The sequence below is a fragment of the Salvia splendens genome, chromosome 12 (assembly GCF_004379255.2).
Source record: "Salvia splendens isolate huo1 chromosome 12, SspV2, whole genome shotgun sequence".
NCBI lineage: Eukaryota > Viridiplantae > Streptophyta > Magnoliopsida > Lamiales > Lamiaceae > Salvia > Salvia splendens.
In genome coordinates, this window is record NC_056043.1 from 25,689,644 (window position 1) to 25,713,155 (window position 23,512).

The 23,512-nt window shown below is 39.1% G+C and overlaps 4 protein-coding genes across 4 annotated transcripts; 2 read left to right on the forward strand and 2 right to left on the reverse strand.

The window, feature by feature from the left end:
* Positions 1–1,846: 1,846 nt before the first annotated feature.
* Positions 1,847–4,526, forward strand: LOC121757782 (subtilisin-like protease SBT5.1). The gene is made up of 8 exons (XM_042153270.1): positions 1,847–2,278; positions 2,356–2,447; positions 2,531–2,628; positions 2,705–2,860; positions 2,978–3,245; positions 3,312–3,426; positions 3,501–3,714; positions 3,789–4,526. Exons 1-8 carry the CDS (start codon positions 2,165–2,167, stop codon positions 4,346–4,348), a joined length of 1,617 nt encoding a protein of 538 aa, XP_042009204.1. The 5' UTR covers positions 1,847–2,164; the 3' UTR covers positions 4,349–4,526.
* An 825-nt stretch (positions 4,527–5,351) lies between these two features.
* Positions 5,352–10,750, forward strand: LOC121759195 (2-oxoglutarate dehydrogenase, mitochondrial-like). Its single transcript, XM_042154695.1, has 9 exons — positions 5,352–5,489; positions 5,824–7,473; positions 7,637–7,863; positions 7,925–8,257; positions 8,785–9,031; positions 9,405–9,533; positions 9,609–9,824; positions 9,956–10,079; positions 10,194–10,750. The coding sequence occupies exons 2-9, from the start codon at positions 5,926–5,928 to the stop codon at positions 10,421–10,423; spliced, it is 3,054 nt and encodes a 1,017-aa protein (XP_042010629.1). The 5' UTR covers positions 5,352–5,489; positions 5,824–5,925; the 3' UTR covers positions 10,424–10,750.
* Positions 10,751–12,748: 1,998 nt separating this feature from the next.
* Positions 12,749–16,612, reverse strand: LOC121758044 (SNF2 domain-containing protein CLASSY 3-like). Its single transcript, XM_042153479.1, has 3 exons — positions 15,426–16,612; positions 15,195–15,347; positions 12,749–14,789 (listed from the first exon to the last, which is right to left on the reverse strand). Exons 1-3 carry the CDS (start codon positions 16,530–16,532, stop codon positions 12,975–12,977), a joined length of 3,075 nt encoding a protein of 1,024 aa, XP_042009413.1. The 5' UTR covers positions 16,533–16,612; the 3' UTR covers positions 12,749–12,974.
* Positions 16,613–18,473: 1,861 nt separating this feature from the next.
* Positions 18,474–22,086, reverse strand: LOC121758201 (SNF2 domain-containing protein CLASSY 3-like). Its single transcript, XM_042153622.1, has 4 exons — positions 21,986–22,086; positions 21,147–21,878; positions 20,917–21,069; positions 18,474–20,474 (listed from the first exon to the last, which is right to left on the reverse strand). The coding sequence occupies exons 2-4, from the start codon at positions 21,864–21,866 to the stop codon at positions 18,660–18,662; spliced, it is 2,688 nt and encodes an 895-aa protein (XP_042009556.1). The 5' UTR covers positions 21,867–21,878; positions 21,986–22,086; the 3' UTR covers positions 18,474–18,659.
* Positions 22,087–23,512: the final 1,426 nt, after the last annotated feature.

Consider the following 23,512-nt stretch of genomic DNA (forward strand, 5'->3'; position numbering starts at 1 on the left):
GGCGTTTTACACTTGGTTTCGGTTTTTAAAAAATCGACGGGAAGAATCATTTTGCAAAGAAACGCCAACCGGGTTGGCGTTTTTAGGCATAATTTTTTTCCTTATCCATTTTCGTGTCTAACAAGCCCTAGAAAGCCATAGTTACAATATAATAAACACGCCAACCTGGTTGGCGTGTTCCAATAAATATTACATTTACATAAAATAAAAAATAAATTGGAAAACGCCTTCTTGGTAGGCGTTTTTACTTAATAAGACGCCAACTCGGATGACATCCGTTTTTCCCATAGATGGAAGAAATAACAAAGTGGATACATTTATGTTATTGTAGTAGTAGAGTGCCCCACGCATCCGAAAAACTCCATGTCATGATATGTGATGTTTTTTTTCAAAGAATCGTCAAATTGTTGTTTATAACGGTGGAGTAAATTAATTCTGCGTTTTTTTAGGAATGATTTTTTGTCAAATTGTTTTTCATAACTGTTAAATCGTGTTCTATTTCGTATGTACAATAGGTATCGACTATTGTATTCACACTTGCGTTTGATTTTGTAGATTGGATAATGTAAATTAGTTTATGAATAAAGTAATAAATCGATCTGTAGAGTTTCTAGGTTACTCCCACAATATTCGATTCAAAATTATTGATAATTAAGTCAATCACTATTCATTAAATATGTTATTTTATTTTTTTATGCTTGTCTTATTAATTCAAATTATTACTAGTATCAAACATAAATTACAACCTGCAAAAATATGAATATAAAAAGTTTGTGCATCGCACAGGTGTTATACTAGCAATCGTAACATAAGAGTTGGGTTTCATTTTGATTATATTTCAAGCCAAAGTTTCGATTAATTGAAAAAACAATTTTGATTAGTTATTGGTCATCTATTTAAAATTTGCATTAATAAAATAAAGTACTCTATACTTATCCAATTTTAATTTTGAATAATAAGCTCTTGATGGTAGAATTCACTTGAGTAAAGATTATCTGGTGATGTGCTTCAAAAATAGTGGTCATTAAGGTTTAATTTTTAAAATAATCTGTTACATATTTGATGCGTAATATTTACGATTAAGATAATAATCGGTTGATAAGAAGACTCTACGGCAACATGACACTGACTGCTCCGACGCAATGCCGGTAATTCCTTTGTATCGCATCCTAATTCTGAATCCGCCACTAGTCTCAACAATCAATCAATCTAAATATAAAAGTAAATGCACCAAATTATATTGTATCAATCTCCTACTGTAATTAGGAATATATTTTTCATTTTGAAGCAAAAATTTACAATTTCATGTAAAGGGAATTTTATATTTATAGGCGAAGAGGGATTGTTACTGTGAATGAGAGTGAGAAACGGAACAAAAATAAATTCAAAGCAACTTTGAGAAACGTGTTATCAAGGCTGTCATCATCAATCAAAACACGCAATGTATATACAAGGGATAAGAGGAGAAAAAAGTTTGGAAATAAAAAAAACAAGAATAAAGCTCAAGATGCCCCTATACTATTATTTTCTCCAATATATAATATAAAGAATATAATTCCACATGGCTTTGAGGATTATATGCTTCGACCAACAATGACATTATAACCACCAACCATTTTTTGGTAGCAAAAGGAATGAAAATTATTGATGTATGATTACAATAATCATTAGATAAACTTTTTGCAACTATGGGCGACTTTTTGATAATATAGTTTTACATTTTTTTAAAAGATGTGTATAAGAAAAAAAGTTTGACATGTAGGCCCAAAGTGGTTATGTGTAGAGTAAATTGCAATAAGTAATCAAGATGCCTCTAGATGAAGCAATCCCCAATACAGCTTCAGAATCTACTGCATGGTTTTAAATAATATTTTCCTCTTTTTCTTTATTTAACCAACCTTGTGCCGTTTTGGTGCTTAATTATATCTATTGATGTTAACTAACCATTAAATTAGGAGATGAAACAATAATGCCATAATCCTATATATCTTGTCCTGAAAGCAAGGAATTGCAGTTAGATAGTGTCAATGTTTTTATTCTATATTTATTTGCTTGAAACATGTTTTTTTTAACAGATGTCTTGTTTTAGACAAAAAAGGTATAGATGTATGCTTGTTTCAGCTATGAGTGTGTGTGTGAAATGTTATATATTAGATGAATATATATGGCTTGCATTTGTGAGCAGGCACAAAACACCATGGCTTCTGTGTTGCAGCTCTTCTACATACAATTCTCCTTCGTTGTTATCTGTTGTATGGCGTCAAAACCAAGCGTTCAGGCAAGTGCTTAACCATTGTTTGAGGCGTGGCGAGTTTATAGTTTATGGAATTATGATAGATATTTTGCATTTTGCAGCCTTACATTGTTTACATGGGGAGTTCTTCGAGTTCAAGTGCAAGCGATGATGACTCGTCCCATCTACAGCTGCTGTCATCCTTGTTCCCGAGGTGAGTTGTGGTGCTAACTAATTGTATTGTTTTATCAAGTAAAGCCTCTCTCTCTCTAATACGTGTTGGTTGACAATTGACAGTGAAGAGGGTGAAAGAAGATTCTTGTTGAACTCCTACAATCATGCTTTGAAGGGATTCTCTGCTATGCTTACAGAGACTGAAGCATCTGTTTTATCTGGTGTGATCTTGTTTCTACTATAGAATTGAATCTGGTTGGAAATCTCTCATTGTTTGATTGCTTGTACGAAAAGCAGGTTGCGATGAGGTCGTGTCGGTCTTCCCTGATCCGGTTCTGAGACTCCACACGACGCGTTCCTGGGATTTTCTTGAAGCTGCAGATTCGGATTCTAGATCAAGTTTCCCTTGTGAGCAAAAGTCAGTTGATGTTATCATTGGAATCATAGACACAGGTATATGCATTGCTCCCTTATGCAAATCCCAAAATAATTTCCAAGAATTAATTCAATGATTCAATCAATCCCATTTTAAGATATTTGACTGAGTTGTGTTTAGGTATATGGCCTGAGTCATCTCAGCATCCGATGCTAGGAACTGCATACCGGGCTCTCTTGATTACACCAAGGTAGCTAGGAAGATCGTCGTGTGCATGAACGACGAGGCCAACGTTTCAAGGAGGATAAAGAAGCTAGTAGTGGAAGATGCCAAAGCAAAAGGGGTGATCATAATAGATGGAGATCAAGAGGAAACTTCCCCTTTTGATGCAGGCACATTTCCTTTTGCAGAAACTGGAGCAACATTAGGCTCTCAAATCCTCCACTACATCAACTCCACTAAGTAAGCCTAGCTACTTCCCTATTTTGCTTGAAAAAACAAATCTAATAAAAAAATTCTCCCACACAGGAATCCTAGTGCAACTATACTTACAGCTACAGAGATGAAGGGGCTGAGGCCAGCTCCAGTTGTTGCATCCTTCTCTTCGAGGGGGCCCGGGGGGCTCACCGAGAACATCCTCAAGGTATGTTTATTTAAGGATTGAGTACTTAAACATAATAATTCAAAGTGTAAGATAAAATTGGTGGTTGGTTTCAGCCAGACATCATGGCACCTGGTGTGGCGATTCTTGCAGCAACAGTGCCAAAAATAGAAGCAAACTACGGTGCACCGGGGAAGAAACCCTCTGCATTCGCCATCAAGTCCGGCACCTCAATGGCCTGCCCCCACGTCACGGGCGCCATGGCCTTCATCAAATCCTTACACCCCCACTGGAGCTTCTCCGCCATCAAGTCCTCATTGATCACAACAGGTGATCATTAATTTTTCTCATTAGTAATAACAATTTAGGACAAGAAGATGATATTTTGTATTACTATTTTGCAGCATCAACCTCAAACAACATTGGAAAAACAGTGTCAAACACCTCAGACTCTCCTGCAAATCCGCACCAAGTGGGAGCAGGGGAGATAAGGCCGATCAAAGCTCTAGACCCCGGACTAGTAATCGAGACGAGCACCACCGATCACCTCTACTTCCTCTGCTACAAGGGATACAAGCAGCGGACGATACGGTCGTTGAGCGGGACGGGCAACTTCAGCTGCCCGGCTGGAGGGGCCGCGGAGGAGCTGATCTCGAGCCTCAACTACCCGACCATCTCCATCGGCAACCTCAGCCGCCGAGACGGGCCAAGGAAGGTCAAAAGAGTGGCGACCAACGTGGGGTCGGAGAGCAACGCGACGTACGTGGCGTCGGTGGACGCGCCAGCCGGGCTGGTGGTGAAGGTGGGGCCGAGCAAGATGGTGTTCCGGCAGGGCGCGGAGACGGCGGCGTTCAAGGTTTTCTTCGATGGGAGGCGAGCGGCCAAGGGCTACAATTTCGGACATGTCTCGTGGTTTGATGGATCGCACATTGTTCGAATTGTATTTGCAGTTAACGTTGTCTGATCATGCATTTTTTTTTACTTACACAGTTGTTTTTTAAATTATGTTTAGTTTATAATAGTAGTAGATTTAAAAAGTATCCATTCACCATTTACAGTGTTTTTTGGCATAGAGAGCACAATTTGCAATTTATAGTAGATTTTAAAAGTATCCATTCACAATACAGTGGTTTTTTTTGGCATGGAGAGCACAATTTACAATTTAAAATTTAAAATAGTAGATTTAAAAAGTATCCATTCACCAATAGTAGTAGATTTACAATGATGTGAAATCATAGTGTATGCATGATGTATATAGTAGATAGCGTTGGTTGATCATCAATTATAGTTAATTACAAATTTCCTTTCTTTAATACGGGCAATATTCTTGGTAGTAGATTACGTAAATCTTATGCAAAATTAATAAAGTAAAGTGAGATATAGAAAGAAAAAATGATTAAGGTAATATGATTAAACTCAATAGAGAGTAATATTTATGAACAAATCAAAATAGAAAAATAAAACTAATGATTGTAGATGGAGGAAATATTTTTTTTTGGAAAGTTTGTTTACAAATATGATTATATTTTAAAAGTTATAAAAAAAATGCACAAGTTTATGTAACACAGAAATAGGTATTGAATAAAAAAATTAATACGCAAACAATAATTGGGGTAAAAAGCAATTTGACCATTTTCGGACAAATAATTTTGAATTCCAAATCCAATTAGAACTTTGATCTAGGGCTGAGGAATTTTCCCTGCAAACATTGCCTCCCTCCAACATTTGTTTTGAGTTAGTCGACGTAATAATAATTAATAAATAAGATTCGAACGCATTCATTTGAGTTAAAAGGTCGAATTTACTCTACTAAATTATTATTAGTATTACTAGTAGTATTTCTTGCAATATTAAAAATCACAATGAAATATCTAAATTTTATTTAGAAAATTCTAAGCTGACACGTTATATTTAGACCTAGTAGTACAATTTATAATATAATATTCGCATTTGACTTCGAATTAAGAAAATGCGCCGAAACTGAAGGACAAATGCTATAAAATGGAGATGGATTTGGAGAAAATGAAGAGCTGCTTTAGAAACAGGCAATCGCAGCAGATTAGGGTTTAGTCTTCGCCGGAGCATTTTTCTCATCTTCTACTCAGGTATTAAATCTATACCAGACACGTTATTGCTATTATTTTGAAAAAGTATTTATTTGTATTTTTTAATGTGAATATTGCGATGCTGCATGAAATCGCTGCGCCACCTGTTCCTAGCGATTAGTTTCAATATTTCTTCGCAATGACTCGATCTGTTCTGTCGATTGCGTGTAATGATCTTGTTTTTTTTGAAATTTATGCAAAGTATATATGATCGAATCGATCGCGTTTATCTATTGCTTTACGTTGAATTACGCTTGCCATCTATTAGTACTCTGCCAATGAATGATGATGTGGTGAGGTACACTGATCGTTGTTTTCATTTTTGTTGAATTAGGATGTTTCGGAGATAGAATGACTGTGCATAGCGCTTGATTTGGTTGGAATAGCTTCATAATATTGCAGTAGTGGTTGTGGTTAACTAGATTTTGTGATAGCTATGGCGTGGCTTAGGGCAGGCTCTAATGTGGCAAAGCTTGCTGTTAGACGGACTTTATCTCAAACTGGTTCTTATGTAGCTCGAGCAGGGGCTCCTGAACGGAGTCGATATTTCCATGCTACTGTTTTCAGATCAAAGGCTCAATCTGCGCCTGTTCCTCGCCCTGTGCCTCTCTCCAGATTGAGTGACAGCTTTCTAGATGGAACGAGTAGTGTTTATCTTGAGGAGTTACAGAGAGCGTGGGAGCAGGATCCCAATAGTGTCGATGAATCATGGGACAATTTTTTCAGAAACTTTGTTGGCCAGGCCGCCACATCTCCTGGCCTTTCTGGCCAAACAATTCAAGAGAGTATGCGGCTGTTGTTGCTAGTGAGAGCTTACCAGGTTTATGGTCACCTGAAAGCCAAGATAGATCCATTGGGTTTGGAAGAGAGATCGATTCCTGATGATCTAGATCCAGCACTTTATGGTTTTACAGAAGCTGATCTTGACAGAGAGTTCTTCATTGGTGTATGGAGAATGGCAGGGTTTTTGTCGGAGAACCGCCCCGTGCAAACCTTAAGGGCGATATTGAAAAGACTAGAACAAGCTTACTGTGGAAGTATAGGCTACGAGTACATGCATATTGCTGATCGTGAAAAGTGTAATTGGTTGAGAGACAAAATTGAGACTCCGACGCCTACTCAATATAATCGACAGCGACGTGAGGTGATCCTTGACAGGCTCATCTGGAGTACCCAATTTGAGAACTTTTTGGCTGCCAAGTGGACTGCAGCCAAAAGGTTTGGGCTTGAAGGTTGTGAGACATTGATTCCTGGTATGAAGGAAATGTTTGATAGGTCAGCAGATCTTGGAGTGGAGAGCATTGTGATTGGAATGTCGCATAGAGGAAGATTAAATGTTCTGGGTAATGTTGTTCGAAAACCTCTGCGGCAGATCTTCAGCGAGTTTAGTAGTGGTATAAAGCCTGTGGATGAAGTTGGACTATACACTGGGACTGGTGATGTCAAATATCATCTTGGAACTTCTTATGATCGCCCGACAAGGGGTGGTAAGAGAATTCACTTGTCATTAGTTGCAAATCCTAGCCACTTGGAAGCAGTGGACCCTGTTGTGGTTGGAAAGACTAGGGCCAAACAATATTTCTCTGATGATGTCGACAGAACAAAAAACATGGGTATTTTGATTCATGGTGACGGAAGCTTTGCTGGACAAGGGGTTGTCTACGAGACCTTGCATCTTAGTGCTCTTCCAAACTACACTACTGGTGGGACCATTCACATTGTAGTGAACAATCAAGTGGCTTTCACTACTGACCCAAGATCAGGAAGATCCTCTCAATACTGCACGGATGTTGCCAAAGCTCTTAGCACTCCTATTTTTCATGTCAACGGTGATGATGTGGAAGCCGTTGTTCATGCCTGTGAACTTGCTGCTGAGTGGCGTCAGAAATTTCATACTGATGTTGTAGTTGATATTGTATGCTACCGTCGATTTGGGCACAATGAAATTGATGAGCCATCCTTTACTCAACCTAAAATGTACAAGGTATTCAATATATTTCATTTTTATATATAACGTTAACAATGATATTCTTTTACCAGTTCACTTTGGTTAAAGTTTGGTACTTCAATTATTGTGCCAGACGTTCACTTTAAATATTTTCTTTTCATGTAACTTTTGAAAGCCTCTATTTTCTGAATGATTTTAGGTTATAAGGAATCACCCTTCAGCACTTGAGGTTTACCAAAAGAAGCTTCTGGGGTCTGGCGAGGTTAAAAAAGAAGATGTTGATCGGATAAATAACAAAGTCGCATCAATTCTGAATGAAGAATTTATTTCCAGCAAAGACTATGTGCCTCAAAGAAGGGACTGGCTTTCAGCGTACTGGACTGGGTTCAAGTCTCCTGAACAGCTTTCACGCATTCGCAACACTGGGTATTGCCTTCACTGACACTATTAAATGATGTATGAGGCACTAAGCTGTTTCTGTTTTCAGGGTCAAGCCAGAGATTTTGAAGAATGTTGGTGAGGCTATCACCACCCTCCCAGGAAATTTCAAACCCCATAGAGCAGTTAAAAGGATTTTTGAAGATCGTGCAAAAATGATTGAGACAGGAGAGGGCATTGACTGGGCAGTTGGTGAAGCCCTTGCATTTGCAACATTGCTTGTAGAGGGAAATCATGTTAGGTTGAGTGGGCAAGATGTCGAGCGAGGTACTTTTAGCCATAGGCATTCTGTTGTTCATGATCAGGAAACAGGGGAAAAATACTGCCCTCTAGATCATGTTATGATGAACCAACATGAAGAGATGTTTACTGTGAGCAACAGGTATTTTCAGTTATTACGTTTGCTTTCTATATCAGTTCATATAAGTAAAAGCTACCTTTATTTTCTTGGTTGTACTGTTTAAGCTTTGTGCTTAGTGGACTTCTAATAAATCGTAGTCTTGTTTAATAATCCCAAGCATTTAAAGACCATACAGATTACAGAATGAAATCTTTGTTTTGCATTTTTGTTGGGACTAGGATTGCTCTGAGTGCATTTGGGTTCTCTTGGCACTATCTTCCCTAGAGTTGTCTTTGTTATTCCTATATTAGCAATATTGTTACAACCTACAAGTTTCTTTGAAGTTTTGTGTGTGCTAGGGCAAAGATGGATTTATTCCTCATGTATGACATTTAATTAGCTTATCTGTTGTACCACGCAAATTTGTTAGATGCTTCGATTTTCATTATTAAACCTTTGAACTAGCATTACTTAGATGGATTACATCCTTGTTCTTGGCACTTACTTACAGAACTTTAAAATTTTCTAGTCCCTTTCTGACTAGTTATGTGATAATTGGTCTTGTCCAGCTCTCTTTCCGAGTTTGGAGTTTTGGGGTTTGAATTAGGCTATTCAATGGAAAATCCAAATTCTCTGGTACTATGGGAAGCCCAGTTTGGTGATTTTTCCAATGGCGCCCAGGTGATGTTTGACCAATTTGTGAGCAGTGGAGAAGCCAAATGGCTGCGTCAAACAGGATTAGTTGTCCTTCTACCTCATGGGTATGATGGGCAAGGTCCAGAACACTCAAGTGCTCGATTAGAACGCTTCCTTCAGGTAATGCTCTTTTTCTTCATCATAATGCTGCTTCTTTCATTAGAGTTTAGCTTGTATCAGAAAACCATGTATGCAGGCCATTTGTCTGTTTTAGTTTGTTCCTTTCCATGTGTAGTAGAGAATATCTATAAGTCATTAGTGAATGTGTAGCAAGGACCTAAACTTATTGATGAAAATGAGGTATCATTAGTTAGCTATGTTACATTTGTCCATTTTTCTATCTGTCATGTCCCCCCTGTGTCAACTTCAGACATGACATGGCTATCACTTTCATGTATTTGACATTGGTAATCAAGTATAGGCTTAATATTCCAGATATATATCCTGTATATTGTTTTTCCTGGGATGTAATCCTTTTTATGTTATTTTGCAGATGAGTGATGATCATCCCTTTGTCATACCTGAGATGGAATCAACCCTCAGGAAACAGATTCAGGAATGCAACTGGCAGGTGGTGAATGTGACTACACCTGCAAACTATTTCCACGTTCTGCGGCGGCAAGTAAGCAGATTTGACTAAAGATATGCAAAATTAGGGAAATTTTGAACTCTCATTCTATATTCTCTGCGATTTCAGATACACAGAGAATTCCGCAAACCCCTCATTGTGATGTCGCCAAAGAACTTGCTACGTCACAAGGACTGCAAATCTAATTTGTCAGAGTTTGATGATGTTCAAGGCCACTCAGGTTTTGACAAGCAAGGAACCAGATTTAAACGCCTAATCAAGGACCAAAGTGATCACTCGGATCTTGAGGAGGGCATTAGACGTTTGGTTCTTTGCTCCGGAAAGGTGTGAAAAGTTATACTCCTTGTTGTCTTACTCATCACTGGCTGGTCAATTAATGCCTGTTACTTGTGTCTCCCTTTTTCTTCATTTTGTTGTGTGTCGTTCATAATTCGAAATTTTACCCTTGTTTGCAGATATACTATGAGCTTGACGAAGAGAGGAAAAAGGTTGGTGCAAAGGATGTCGCAATCTGTAGGGTGGAGCAGCTTTGCCCCTTCCCATATGACCTCGTCCAACGTGAGCTCAAGAGATATCCAAGTATGTCTCAAACATGATTTTCATCCATGTTGAATTCTATTGTTATTTGCCTGTTTAATAGTTACCTATTATCTCATCTTAACTAAATCATCGGACCAATTGCGATTCTTTCAGATGCCGAAGTTGTCTGGTGCCAGGAAGAGCCAATGAATATGGGGGCATACAGCTACATAGCACCTCGCCTTGGCACTACAATGAAAACTGTGAGCAGAGGTAACGTGGATGACATCAAGTACGTAGGACGTGTTCCGTCCGCTGCCACTGCCACCGGCTTTTACCAAGTCCACACGAAAGAGCAAACCGGAATAGTCCAGGAAGCCGTGCAGCCTGATCCCATCAGTTGATGTGATATTTGCTTGTTTTGACACGAGTTTTACAGAAATAAGTGCACTCTCTGAAGTCGATGTTGTCATCGACGGAGAACTTTTGATGGAGCGAACTAATGCCTTTTTTTACACTTTCACATGCTATTAACAACAACAGCAATCGATACACAGTTTTCTCATTTTTTTTTTGCTTTTGCCAATTATAAAAGAAGTGTTTCTTTCATCGTTGGATGATCGAGGTTACAAGAGTTGAGAATGTATAAAACTGCCACTCTTATTCGGCGGCGTAAAAACTACTCTAGTTCAAGTTTTGGTACGTGTTCACATTGAGTGATTCGTTTTTCATGTTTCAACTGTCCTTGGATGATTATTATTTTCGGACAAACAATAACAATAGTATGAACTCCTCGGTTGTTTTCAAGTGACAGACTTGTTCTTTTTCTTACCTTGCTTCAAAATATTTGTTTTCGCAATTGTCTTGACTCACCTTTTGTGGATAACAAACTCCTACAATCACAACATACTTAATTCACATTTACAATAAACACACAAAATTTGATACGCAAAAATCATGAATATATGTAGTACAGTAAATTTTTTCACATGATTTGAAATCTCAGTGAAATTTGAGAATTATTTTTGAATTCAAGTAATGCATAAAATACTATTGTCCACCTTTTAAAAGCAACGACGTTTCTTAGAGCACCCGCAACGCGTGCCGCCGGCGTTCCGCGTGCCGTTTCGCCGCGGAACGCGTTGCGGCGCACCATTCCGCTCCCATTCCGTGCCGGGTGCCGACGGGCACGTAACGCGGCACGGCTTGTGCCGCCACGCGCTGGGGCGACGTGGCGCTCCCCGCTTCGTGCGTGCTTCCCACTCGCCGGCCCGCGAGTGGGACACGTCAGCAGATGACGCAATAATTAATTTTTTTAAAATTGATTTTAAAAAAAAATTTAACGGTAATATTACTGTTTTTTAAACTTTTTTAAATTTTTTTATTTTTATTTTTATTTTCTTATTCTATAAATACACCTAATTTATTACATTTCACACACAACTACACATCTACTCTTCCTAAATCAACATCAATTCCTCTCCAATTTTCTATTTCAATCTCCTTCACAAAATGTCCGGCGACGGGAATTACGGCGGTGGCGGCTCCGATGGGTGGGATCTCAACGCGTTCGGCGATTGGGAGACCATGTACAACACACTTGGTGGTTCCGGGTCGTCGACGCCGGGCACCCAGGGGTCGGCGACGCCGGGTGGGTACCAACCACCCACTTTCGATGTGGATGCCTACGCTCGACCACCCGGCTCGCGGCTTTCTCAGGGTTTGTCTCAGATTCGGAAGGATATCCCCGTTGAACCCACCCAGAGAGGAGGCCGAGGCGGTGGAAGCTCTAGGGCTGCGTCTGAGGCACCCGAGGAGGAGGAGGAACTGGAGGATCTGGGCCGGCATCCGTACAACAACGAAGAAACTAAGGCGGTGTACACCGCCTGGCTCACCGTCTCGTACGATCCCATCGTCAGGAACCAACAAGCCGCCAAGTGCTTCTGGGAAAAGGTCCGTGATGTCTACCACCAGACTAAGCCGAAAGGGGCCCGGAAGCGCAAATATACAATGCTCCGTGCTCACTTTGGCCGAGTCGACGTACAGGTCAAAAAATTTTGCAGCGTCGTGGATGGCCTTATAGACCAGTTTGTTCACCTACATAATTCGATGTGTCACATCGAATTTAATTTAGCGAAAATTTGAACTCTGTGGAAAATTTTACTATGATATTAATATTAGTGATCAAGTTCAAAATTTGGTAGAAAACACCAAATTTTTACCAAATTTCTGCCAAATTGTTTGTAAGTTTAGAAACCATTAATCCTAAAAAAAAATAATTCCTCGTCCCACTCAAATTACCTTTTCTTTGGAAATATCCCATTTTAATTGTCACATTTAAAAAAAAATCATTCTCTATATTTTACTAATTCTCTTAAATTAGATAATGAGGTAGGGCTGCTTGTAACTCGTCAATATTATAGTCCCCTGTCAACCCCAGCAATCATATCAACTTTGCATCACATCAAATATAGATAAGAGATCTGAGAAGATACGAAGAATCTCTATGAATATTAAGTGAAAATGACAGCGGAAATGGGTGATGAATCATTACGCATGCAGAAGAATCAAGAATCTTGAGGGTACCAATAAAAGTTTCGTTGAAAATATTGGTGGAAGGTATAAGTAAATCAGTGAGAGCTAATTCTGCTAGCAAAATCTGTTGTGTTTGGAACTAAATGAAAGGTGTAGTGAGCAGTGAGATCACTCTCACAAGCAACAACAACAAATATAGACTAAATCAACACAGATAAATGGCAAAAGTAACAAACAGCTTCATACAAAATATACTGAACCATGCTTAACTACTTCACATCTCCAACAGAAAGACTATCATGTCACATTCACCAAAAAATTTGCATGGTTAATGATAAGTCTCGCATAAATGCAGCCAAAAAATTAATAACAGCCATTTTCAATACGAAGCAACGTGGCATGAACCATCTTGAAACGTTTCTACTTCTTCCCTTCTAGTCCGAATGTTTTGATGAGGTCGGATTCCTTTGGTTGGGAAATAATCCTCTCAAATATCTGATTGAAATTTTCGAGATTACGCATGGCTTCCAAAACCTTGTCCTCTGGGACGGCTCGTGAAGTTGCACTACGTTCTTCGCCAAGAGAGAACATCCACCGTGATATACGCTCTTTGAGATTCTGCTGTGCATATTGTTTGACCTCAATGCCAGATGTAAATAGGCGATATACATGCACGACTCTCTTCTGACCAAGCCGGTAAGCCCTACTGATTGCTTGCTTCTCCACTGATGGATTCCACACGGTATCCAGCAGCACAACTCTTGAAGCCCCTGTCAGGTTTATCCCCTCCGAGCAAGCTCTCTCGGATGCAAGAAGAACCTTTGCCTCGCTTGTTTCATCATTGAAGCATGATATGGATTCTTGGCGTTTCTTATCATCAACCTGTCCATCGATGTAAAGAACTTCTCTTCCTTCATTCCAAGAATAAACGGACTCAAACTGCTCTTTGATGAACACAAGAGAGTCTATGAACTGGCTGAAGATGAGCACCCTCTCACCGAGTGCATCAGCAAAGTGTACTAGCTTCAGAAGAAACCTTGCCTTCACCCCATCCTCAATATTCGTTGCATTCTCTTCTCTTCTAATGGAGTACCTCTCTTCTACTGCGTTTATTGAAGGATGAACGGAGATTAGGGATACCATCCGAACCATCTTAAACATCTCCTCTTTGCAAGCTTTTTCTAGCAGTAGCTGTTGAGACTTGGTTGGATGCAAGAATACTAGTGTGTGCATCAGTCCGGGAAGCTTTTCCTCTAGCACGGTTCCCTTGTACACATGAATGTATGGTTCTAGCACATCCCTCAATTTCAGCATGCTGCCGCTACTTATGTCGGATGAACTGAGCAATTTCTTCCATCTTGGTCCGCGCATGCTGTTGTCCTGATTTGCAAACTTTGGAGCAACAATGCAAAGAGTGTTGAATAGCTCCCTGAGGCTGTTTTGGAATGGAGTGCCTGACAAGATGATACGTCGCTGTGTTGAGACTTTAGTCAAGGTCTTCCACATCAGGCTCTTGTGATTACGAGGTGTATGCCCTTCGTCAAGCACTAAAAGGCCTGGCCTTTCACGAAGCAACTCCCCGATTTTCTTATGCTGCGTTCTTCTCCCATCTCTTTCTCCTGCAAGCTTCTCAAACAGTTGGTAGCTGACACCTAAGATGCTACCTCCTCTCTCCCATGAATACAATTTCAGAAGGCGAACGCAGTCCTGATGCAAGACTCCACTCCCATCTTTCCCAAGAAGCTCAGTAGCAACTGCCTTTTCTTCCCAAGATAGCTCTTTGTTATTTAGATTGTGAAACGCAACGTTGGAGTTCCATTTCTTGAACTCGGCTTCCCATGTCAGAAGCATCCCTTTAGGAGCTATGATCAAGGGGCTGCAAGCGGGATACAGCTTCAGAAATGACTGCAGGAACACTATGGTGAGACGAGTCTTTCCAGTGCCTGGGGCATGTGAGATTATGCACCCTCTTGCATCATCAGCAAGATTCTGCTTCAGTTTCTCAAGTTTGGTGTCTCCTGCTATGTTTCTCCACATGAACTCGAACCCCTCCTGCTGATGAGGGTAAAGGTCTTCCTTAACACCAGGGATTAATTCCCATACTGTTCCTTTCATGCAACTTGTCGAACCAGGGGTACTGGAACCAGGGCCCCCGAATTGAATCTCGCTTAAGTAGGAGCTTTGGAACTCATCACGGTAATACCTCCTGTCTCGCCTCTCCCAAGTTGGTACATGCTGCATGAGACGAGGAGCACAGCGTAGCAACATAAGATGATGATAACATAACAAATCATGGCATCATAGAAAGAGCAGCAGCATGTATTAAGACAGTGCACATGAGGTGGAGCAAACCACAACAACGATCGAGATGACAATATAAAGGACGATGCCATCTCTGCCCCATGGAGACGAAGCTGAAATGCAGAATCTATCATTTTTTAACCATCAAACATCTTCCATATCTAAAAATAATCACACAAAGTGCACCATAATTCCCTAATTATGACCATCATCACAAACAAACATTTTATTAGATTTAGCTGCACAAGATAGTCCCTAATAGGTAGCCACAAGGAAACGCCCACATTTAACAAAATGAAACGAAAAAACACCCTAATACAAGAAGTGGAGATCACTTACAAAAGATGGTAAGACATGTTTTATGCCCATAATCAGAATATCACAGTATTTGCAAATGAGCCCTATCTGTTCATCAAGAATAGCTTCATGCTTCCCTTGGTGGCAACAACTTTCATCCATATCCACAGTGGTCTTAAGCTCATCACTCTCAGCCTGAGAAAGGATAGCAAAGAAGATTAAAAACTTATTCGAATCGAAACAACTTGAAGGGGGAAAAGGCATTACGCTTACCATTTCAGTTTGTCGCAATCCTAATTCTAGATCATGAAAGAGTTCATCTATGAACTTTTCATGTTCCGATTTCTGTGGGAGGAGCACCACCTCATCCTCAAATCTGAACCTCAATGGAAGAGCATTTTCAGGCACAGGCACTGGCTTGTCGTCGATGTTACATTGTTTATCCTTGACTGCATTGATAGACTCCAAAATCTTGGTGAAGTTGAGATCTTTTGCAGAATGAGACCTTTTCTTGCTTACCCTCTTAACTCTATCCTTCTCCTTAAGCATCTCTGCCTCTGTCTCCTTCTCCCTATTCACAATTATTGTCTTCTCCCTTAACCTGACAGACTTCTCATTGGAATTTCCGGTGAATACTTCAGAATCCGATTTGTGCTCTTGAGACCTTGTTTCACTGGTTTGATCACTTTGATCATCATTATCATCATCATCATCATCATCAACAACAACAACATTTACTGGCTTTGTAGGACTCCCTTTTCTGAGATGCTCTCTCTTCCTAGTGTTTTCAACAACAGCATACTCATCATCTGATGATTCAGAAACCGAAGACTCGCCTCCTTCCTCAGATTTAGAGGCAGGCTCATCTGAATCCTCCACAGAAACATCCGAATCTTCCAAATCATCTTCGCCACTGTTGTTAACATCATCGTCATCATCCACATTCATAGCATCATTCTTGTCAAACGCTTCAACACCATCATTCTGCTCCACATCCGATGCAATCAAAACCTCTTCAGCAGCGGTATTCAATGTTTCAACACCATGATTCTGCTCCATATCATCGGTAATCAACGCCTCAGCACCATGATTCTGCTCCGTATCATCGGTAATCAACGTTTCAAAACCATGATTCCGCAACGTCTCAGCACCATGATTCTGCTCCGTATCATCGGTAATCAACGTTTCAACACCATGATTCTGCTCCGAATCATCGGCAATCAACGTCTCAACACCATGATTCTGCTCCATATCATCGGAATTCAACGTTTGAAAAGCAGCAGCAGCATCATTCGTCTTCTGCTTTTGTTTCCGGTCAGCGTGTTCTTGTTTCCAGAAAATATCCCACTGCCTTCTAGTTCTTCTTCTCGTGACCTCCATCGTGTTTCTTCTACCAAAACTCCGTCGCTCTGATTTAAGAAAAAAACCTAGAGAAGAGTGGAAGATGAAATGTGAAGGAAGTAAATATGTAGACAGAGAGAATATGAATCGGAGCACCAATAAGTATACAGATTTTTGAATCAGAATCGGATCTTGAGTTGGCATAATTGTCGTCTAATTAATTGTCGTGTAGTGGAGAATTTTCGGATCATTTAATTTAAGCTTTAAAAGTAAAAAAAAAATCGGATCATTTAAGCACAAATTGAAGTGGCTTACTTGAACCTTTTTTTTTTGCTTACTTGGACCTATTATAATTTGAGTGTGCTAGATTAAAAAAAGAGTGAACTATATATTTAAGTTCGTGGATTATTTGTTTTTGCATTTAAATAGTTCTTGGATTATAAAAATATATTTACTGGTTACTAGATATCGCCTTAATCACGCTAATGGTCTTTTTTCACTGTTCATCTTGATTTTTGGGCAAGATACATCTCAAAGCGAATTTGTAGCTAGAGGGCAATTTTGTCCATTCATAAAAATGAGATACCCAAGGGCTGGGTACTGGGTGCAATATTTTTTTCTATCTCTCTTTTAATATTGAGTTGCTATTTTATTATAATTTAAGTACATGAACAGATATTTTTCACTTCATTTTTTCAATCACTTTATGCCAAATCCTTTTTTATTTTCTTTGTCCTTCTCTTAAATTTTTAGAAAGTATAAAATTTAAATAAAAAGTACTAGTATGACATTATTAAATATAACTGTTACTTCATTTTGTTTTCTTAATGAAATTTGATGTGGCAATTATAAAAATTAATAAAATAAGTGATGAAAATAATTAAAAGGTTTTTTTTATTAGATCTATTTAGAAATTAAAATAGGGGTGGTCAATATTGAATATGGATTTCCATTTCCTAGTTTAATGTATCGTCGCTCTATACTTTGCACCTTACTTCACTATGCCTATAATTAGTGCTAAAAGAGATAAATGAGTAGGTTATCTTTACACATTTATATTCAGAGTAGGTGAGCATACGGATATCGAATATTGAGTTTATTCTTATTTGACCATATACCCTCCGAGTATTGGATACCCAACATTCAATTTTACAGGATCAGATACGAGATCAAGTAATAGAACTTAAAATATATTGGGTATCGAATAATCCAATCGGGTGTCTGTTAAGGATGTACTCCTTAACCTCGCACAAATTCCTCCGTGAGGTTGCGGGAACGTTTGCCCGTCGATAGCACACGACAAGAACTAGGATCAATTCCTCCGTGAAGTCGCGGGAATCTTTGCCCGACGATCAACAACGACAAGAACTAGGGTTTTGAATTGTAGAAGAAAGGAAAACAGCGTATTATCTTATTTCATTGATTAATGGAAATGAATAACAAAGTCCCTATTTATAATGTTAAATACACTAACTTAGTGAATAAGAAACTAATTATATGGTAAAGATATGATAATATAATACTAATGGGCAAAATAATAGATATATGATAAATAATAATAATTGTCTCGTATCAGTGTCAGATATACTTGAATACCCGACTCACACCCAGTTTATTGTGTAAGATGTTACTAAATTAGGTAGAGTCTCTCTCATCAAAGTCATCTTCATTCTCTAGCCGGTCTCTTTCCTTCAATCTCTCTTCGAGTCTCAGTATCTGCCATGTCATCACCTACACATACTCTCTTAGTCGCCTCTCTAGTAGTCACTAACCGCCCTTGACAATGCAGTTGTCCTAGCAAAGTCTCCCTCCAACGAAACACTAATACGGAAATTCACGCTCACAACCATCTTTGAAATTATATTCTCATGTTCTATCTATTTTTATATTCATTTATTTACTAAATCTTTAAACTATTATCTAGTATAAATTGTATGAAAAATTAGCATATTCAACTAGCAAAATCTTTGTGTTGGGAACTAAAGGAAAGGTGTAGTGGTAGTTAGATCACTCTCACAAGCATCCAGCAAGAAACAGTTACATACCAAATATATTGAACCATCTCTAACAGAAAGACTATCCTATCAACTTCTCCAAAACATTTCCATGCTTAACGACAAGCCTCGCTTATATGCAGCCAAATATGAATACCATCTTGAAACGTTTCTACTTCTGCCCTTCCATTCCGAATGTTTTGATGAGGTCGGATTCCTTTGGTTGGGAAATAATCTTCTCAAATATCTGATCGAAATTTTCAAGACTGCGCATGGCATCCAAAACCTTGTCCTCTGCAACTGCTCCTGCATATTCACTATGTTCTTCCCCAAGAGAGAATAATCCCTGTGATATGCGCTCTTTCAGATGCTGCTGTTTATATTGTCCGACCTCAATTCCAGATGTAAATAGGCGATATACATACACCACTCTCTTCTGTCCAAGACGGTAAGCCCTACAGATTGCTTGCTTTTCCACTGAAGGATTCCACATGGTATCCAGCAGCACAACTCTTGAAGCCCCTGTCAGATTTATACCCTCCGAGCAAGCTCTCTCAGATGCAAGAAGCACCTTTGCCTCGCTTGTTTCATCATTGAAGCGATATATGGATTCTTGGCGTTTCTTCTCATCAACCTGTCCATCAATGTAAACCACTTCTCTTCCTTCATTCCAAGAATAAATGGACTCAAGCTGCTCTTTGATGAATATAAGAGAGTCTAAGAACTGGCTGAAGATGAGCACCCTCTCACCGAGTGCATCAGCAAAGCGTACTAGCTTCAGAAGAAACCATGCCTTCACCCCAGCATCAATATCCGTTGCAATCTCCTCTCTTCTAGTGAAGTACTCCTTCACTACTGCACGTATTGAAGGATGAACAGAGACTAGGGATACCATCCGAATCATCTTAAACATCTCCTCTTTGCAAGCTTTTTCTAGCAGTAGCTGTTGAGACTTTGTTGGATGCAAGAATACTAGCGTGTGCCTCAGTCCGGGAAGCTTTTCCTCTAGCACAGTTCCCTTGTGCACATGAATGTATGGTTCGAGCACAGCCCTCATCCCCAACATCGTGCCCCTATTTATGCCAGATGAGTTGTCCAAATTCTTCCATCTTGGTCCACGTACGCTGTTGTCCTGATCTGCAAACTTTGGATTTACGACGCACAGAGTGTTGAATAGCTCCATGAAACTGTTTTGGAATGGAGTGCCTGACAAGATGATACGTCGCTGTGTTGAGACTTTCGTCAAGGCCTTCCATATCAGGCTATTGTTATTACGAGGTGTATGCCCTTCATCAAGCACTAAAAGGGTCGGCCTTTGAAGAAGCACCTCCCTGATTTTCTTATGCTGCAAACTTTTCCCATTTCTTTGTCCAGCAAGCTTCTCAAATAGTTTGTAGCTGACCCCTAAGACGCTACCACCTCTCTCCCAGGAATACAATTTAAGCAGGCGAATGCAGTCTTGACTTAAGACTCCACTCTCAATTTCCTCAAGAACCTCAATAGCAACTGTATGTTCTTTTCCGGATAGCTCTTTCTTATTTAGATTGTGAAAGGCTACGTTGAAGTTCCATTTCTTGAACTCAGCTTCCCATGTCAGAAGCATCCCTTTAGGAACTATGATCAAGGGGCTGCAGGCTGGATACAGCTTCAGGAATGACTGCAGGAACACTATGGTGAGACGAGTCTTTCCAGTGCCTGGGGCATGTGAGATTATGCACCCTCTTGCATCATCAGCAAGAGTCTGCTTCAGTTTCTCAAGTTTGGTGTCTCCTGCTATGTTTCTCCACATGAACTCGAAGCCCTCTCGCTGATGAGAGTACATATCTTCCTTAACACCAGGGACTAAATCCCATACTGTTCCTTTCATGCAACTTGTTGAACCGGGTATACTGGAATCAGTGCCATCAAATTGAATGTTGCTAAAGTTGGAGCCTTGAAACTCATCACGGTAATACCTCTTGTCTCGCCCCTCCCAAGTTGGTACGTGCTGCATGAGATGATGATATGATAACGTAAAGAACGATGGCATCAAAGAAAGAGCAGCATGTATTAAGACAATGCACATGATGACATGAGATGAAGCAAACCACAACAATGAGATGACAATATAAAGAACGTTTCCATCACTACTGCCCCGTGGAAACCAAGCTGACATGCGGAATCTACACAAACTAAATAGTGTTTATCGGCTCCAACTACATGCATGCTTAAATATCTATCATTTTTAACTATCTAACATCTTCCATCTCTAAGAATTATCACACAAACTGCACCATCTTTCCCTAATTACTACCATTGTACTAGATTCATCTGCACAAGATAATCCTAATAGGAAAAATAACTGCAAACAATTGGTAGCCACAAAGAAAGCTCACATTTACCAAAATTGATTGAAAAACATCCTACTACAAGAAGTGGAGATCACTTACAAAAGGTGGTAAGACATGCTTTATGTCCATGATCACAATATCACAGTTTTTGCAAATGAGCCCTATCTGTTCATCAAGAATAGCTTGATGCTTCCCTCGGTAGCAACAACTTCCATCAATCTCCACAGTGGTCTTAAGCTCATCACTCTCAGCCTGAGAAAGGATACCAAAGAAGATTAGAAACTTATTCGAATCGAAACAATGAAGGAGAAAAAGGCATTACAGCTTACCACGGGATTAGTGCAATCGATTTGTCGCAATCCTAACTCTAGATCATGAAAGAGTTCATCTATGAACTTTTCATGCTCTGATTTGTGTGGGGGGAGGACCACCTCGTCCTCAAATCTGAACCTCGACGGAAGGGCACTTTCAGGCACATTTTGTTTTTCGTCGAATGCATTCATGGAGTCCACCAAAATCCTGATCAAGTTGAGATGTTTTGCAGAATGAGACCCTTTTTTCCCCAAAATCTTAACTCTACCCTTCTCCTTCTCCATATTCACTATTCTTCTCCTCTTCCTTGACCTCAAAAACCTCTCATCGGCATTTTCTGTCAATACGTCACAATCCGAATCGGAATTGTGAAGTAACAACCTAAAATCACTCTCTTTTCTCAGATTCTTTCTCCTCCTACTCTTCTCAGCAACACCACATGATTCATCATCACCTCCTTTACAGTCATCATCTTCGTCAACAGAAATTGTCTCAGATTCAGAGGCAGGCTCATCCGAATCCTCCGCCGCATCATCACTCTTAGTATTAACATCGCCATCATCCACATTCACGCCATCATTCTGTTTCACATCCGATTCACTCAAAAACCCTTGACCATCGGCATTCAAAGTTTCAACAGCATTATCAGTCTTCTTCTGTTGTTGTTTCCGCTCGTCGTGTAGCTGTAGATAGAAATCATCCCACTGCCTCCTAGTTCTTCTTCTGGCTACCTCCATTCACTCAAAAATCTAGAAACAGAGAGAATATGAATATTGAAGCAATAGTAGAGGAGTTTATGAGTGGAAAAGCCATAATTGAAGTTAATTTGTAACCAAATCAACTCGTTATTAATTACCAGAAGACATTGATTTCGGAATCTTGTTGGCATCACATCACACATTCAGAATTGGAGACTCTTGTCGTGTATAGAATTGACGTACATAAATTCAATTGTTCATGAATTATATGCCAAATATATATATAGGGTATATATAAAACTCCAAAGTATACTTTATTTATAATCATAATCTTGGGTCTATAAAGATTTAAGGAAACTTATTTTCCATACTTTTTTTATAATCCTAATCCTAATCTTATTTTATTTTATTTGTACTATTTTATTTTTTATTCTTTATTCTTTTTTACTTATTAACGTTAATCTCTTAAATTGATTACTAGAAGTGGGGTGTGGAGACATGAGGAATTACTAAAACAACGAATTTTTCTTTTCTTCATTTTCAATGATAATCAATGTGATTGTTGGCTATGTTTTTGGAGGTAAAATTCAAATTCAAATTCAAAAATTGCTAGTAGTACAACTGTACTAAATCATTTCAAGCTATTGTTTTAGTTGGTTTGTTTGAAGTTAGAGTTTCTCTTGTCTTTTTATCCAACTAGTTTGTTTGAAATTTTGAATTATAGTGTTTCTTCTTTCTAGTTCTTATTCAACCTCTGCCATTTACTATATTTTTCGACACAATCATAGATGAAAAATTAAACAAATATCCAAGGTCATCAATATAATATTTATGTAATTACGTAATTGAAAAATAAATGATTGTAATATATTGGGACTAAAACATAGATGCTTAGAGCATCCACAACCGTGCTCTTGCCAGCGGCACGGTTGTGGGCCCGGGCGGTACTATTCATGCCTGCTCTCTGGCAAGAGCACAACACCCACAACTGTGCTCTTCCGCAAGGACGAGCACAATTAATATAAAATTCAATTACACAAAAACATTTCCATAATATTAAAATTCATTTAAAACCCACAATAAATATTACAAATGACAAATAAAATTAAACATTGCATAATTAAAATCCTAAAAATTAAAAATTACATAATTAAAATCCTAAAAATTTAAAATTACATAATTAAACCCATGGGCTCCCTCCCGGTCACGATGGATGTACCGTCGATTTGATCTGGTTCGTTGAGGAGGAGGAGCAGGGGTATTCGCCGCGACATATGCTTCGTAAGCGGCACGATGTTGTTCGTAGTATTCTACTATTCTTGTTCTTCGCGTTCCGCTTCCGCCATAATATGGGTGAAATCCATTTGAGATTTTGAGTGGGTGATGAATGTGTTGATAGTTTGTATGAGAATTATGAATGAGAGATGAATGAGAGATGATTTGATGTGATAAATGGATGATGAATGTGTGTATTTATAGATGATTTTGGGGGAAAAAAAAAATAAAAAAAATCAAAAAAATTCAGAAAAAACGGGAAAAAAACGGCCATATTTTTGGGATTTGGAAAATATTTTTTTTTTATTTTTTAGCATTATTTATAATTAAATACCGATTTTTAAAAAAAAATAAAAAAAAGTTTAAACACAACGGCTATGCCGTTGACGAATGGGAGCGCGCCATGTGTG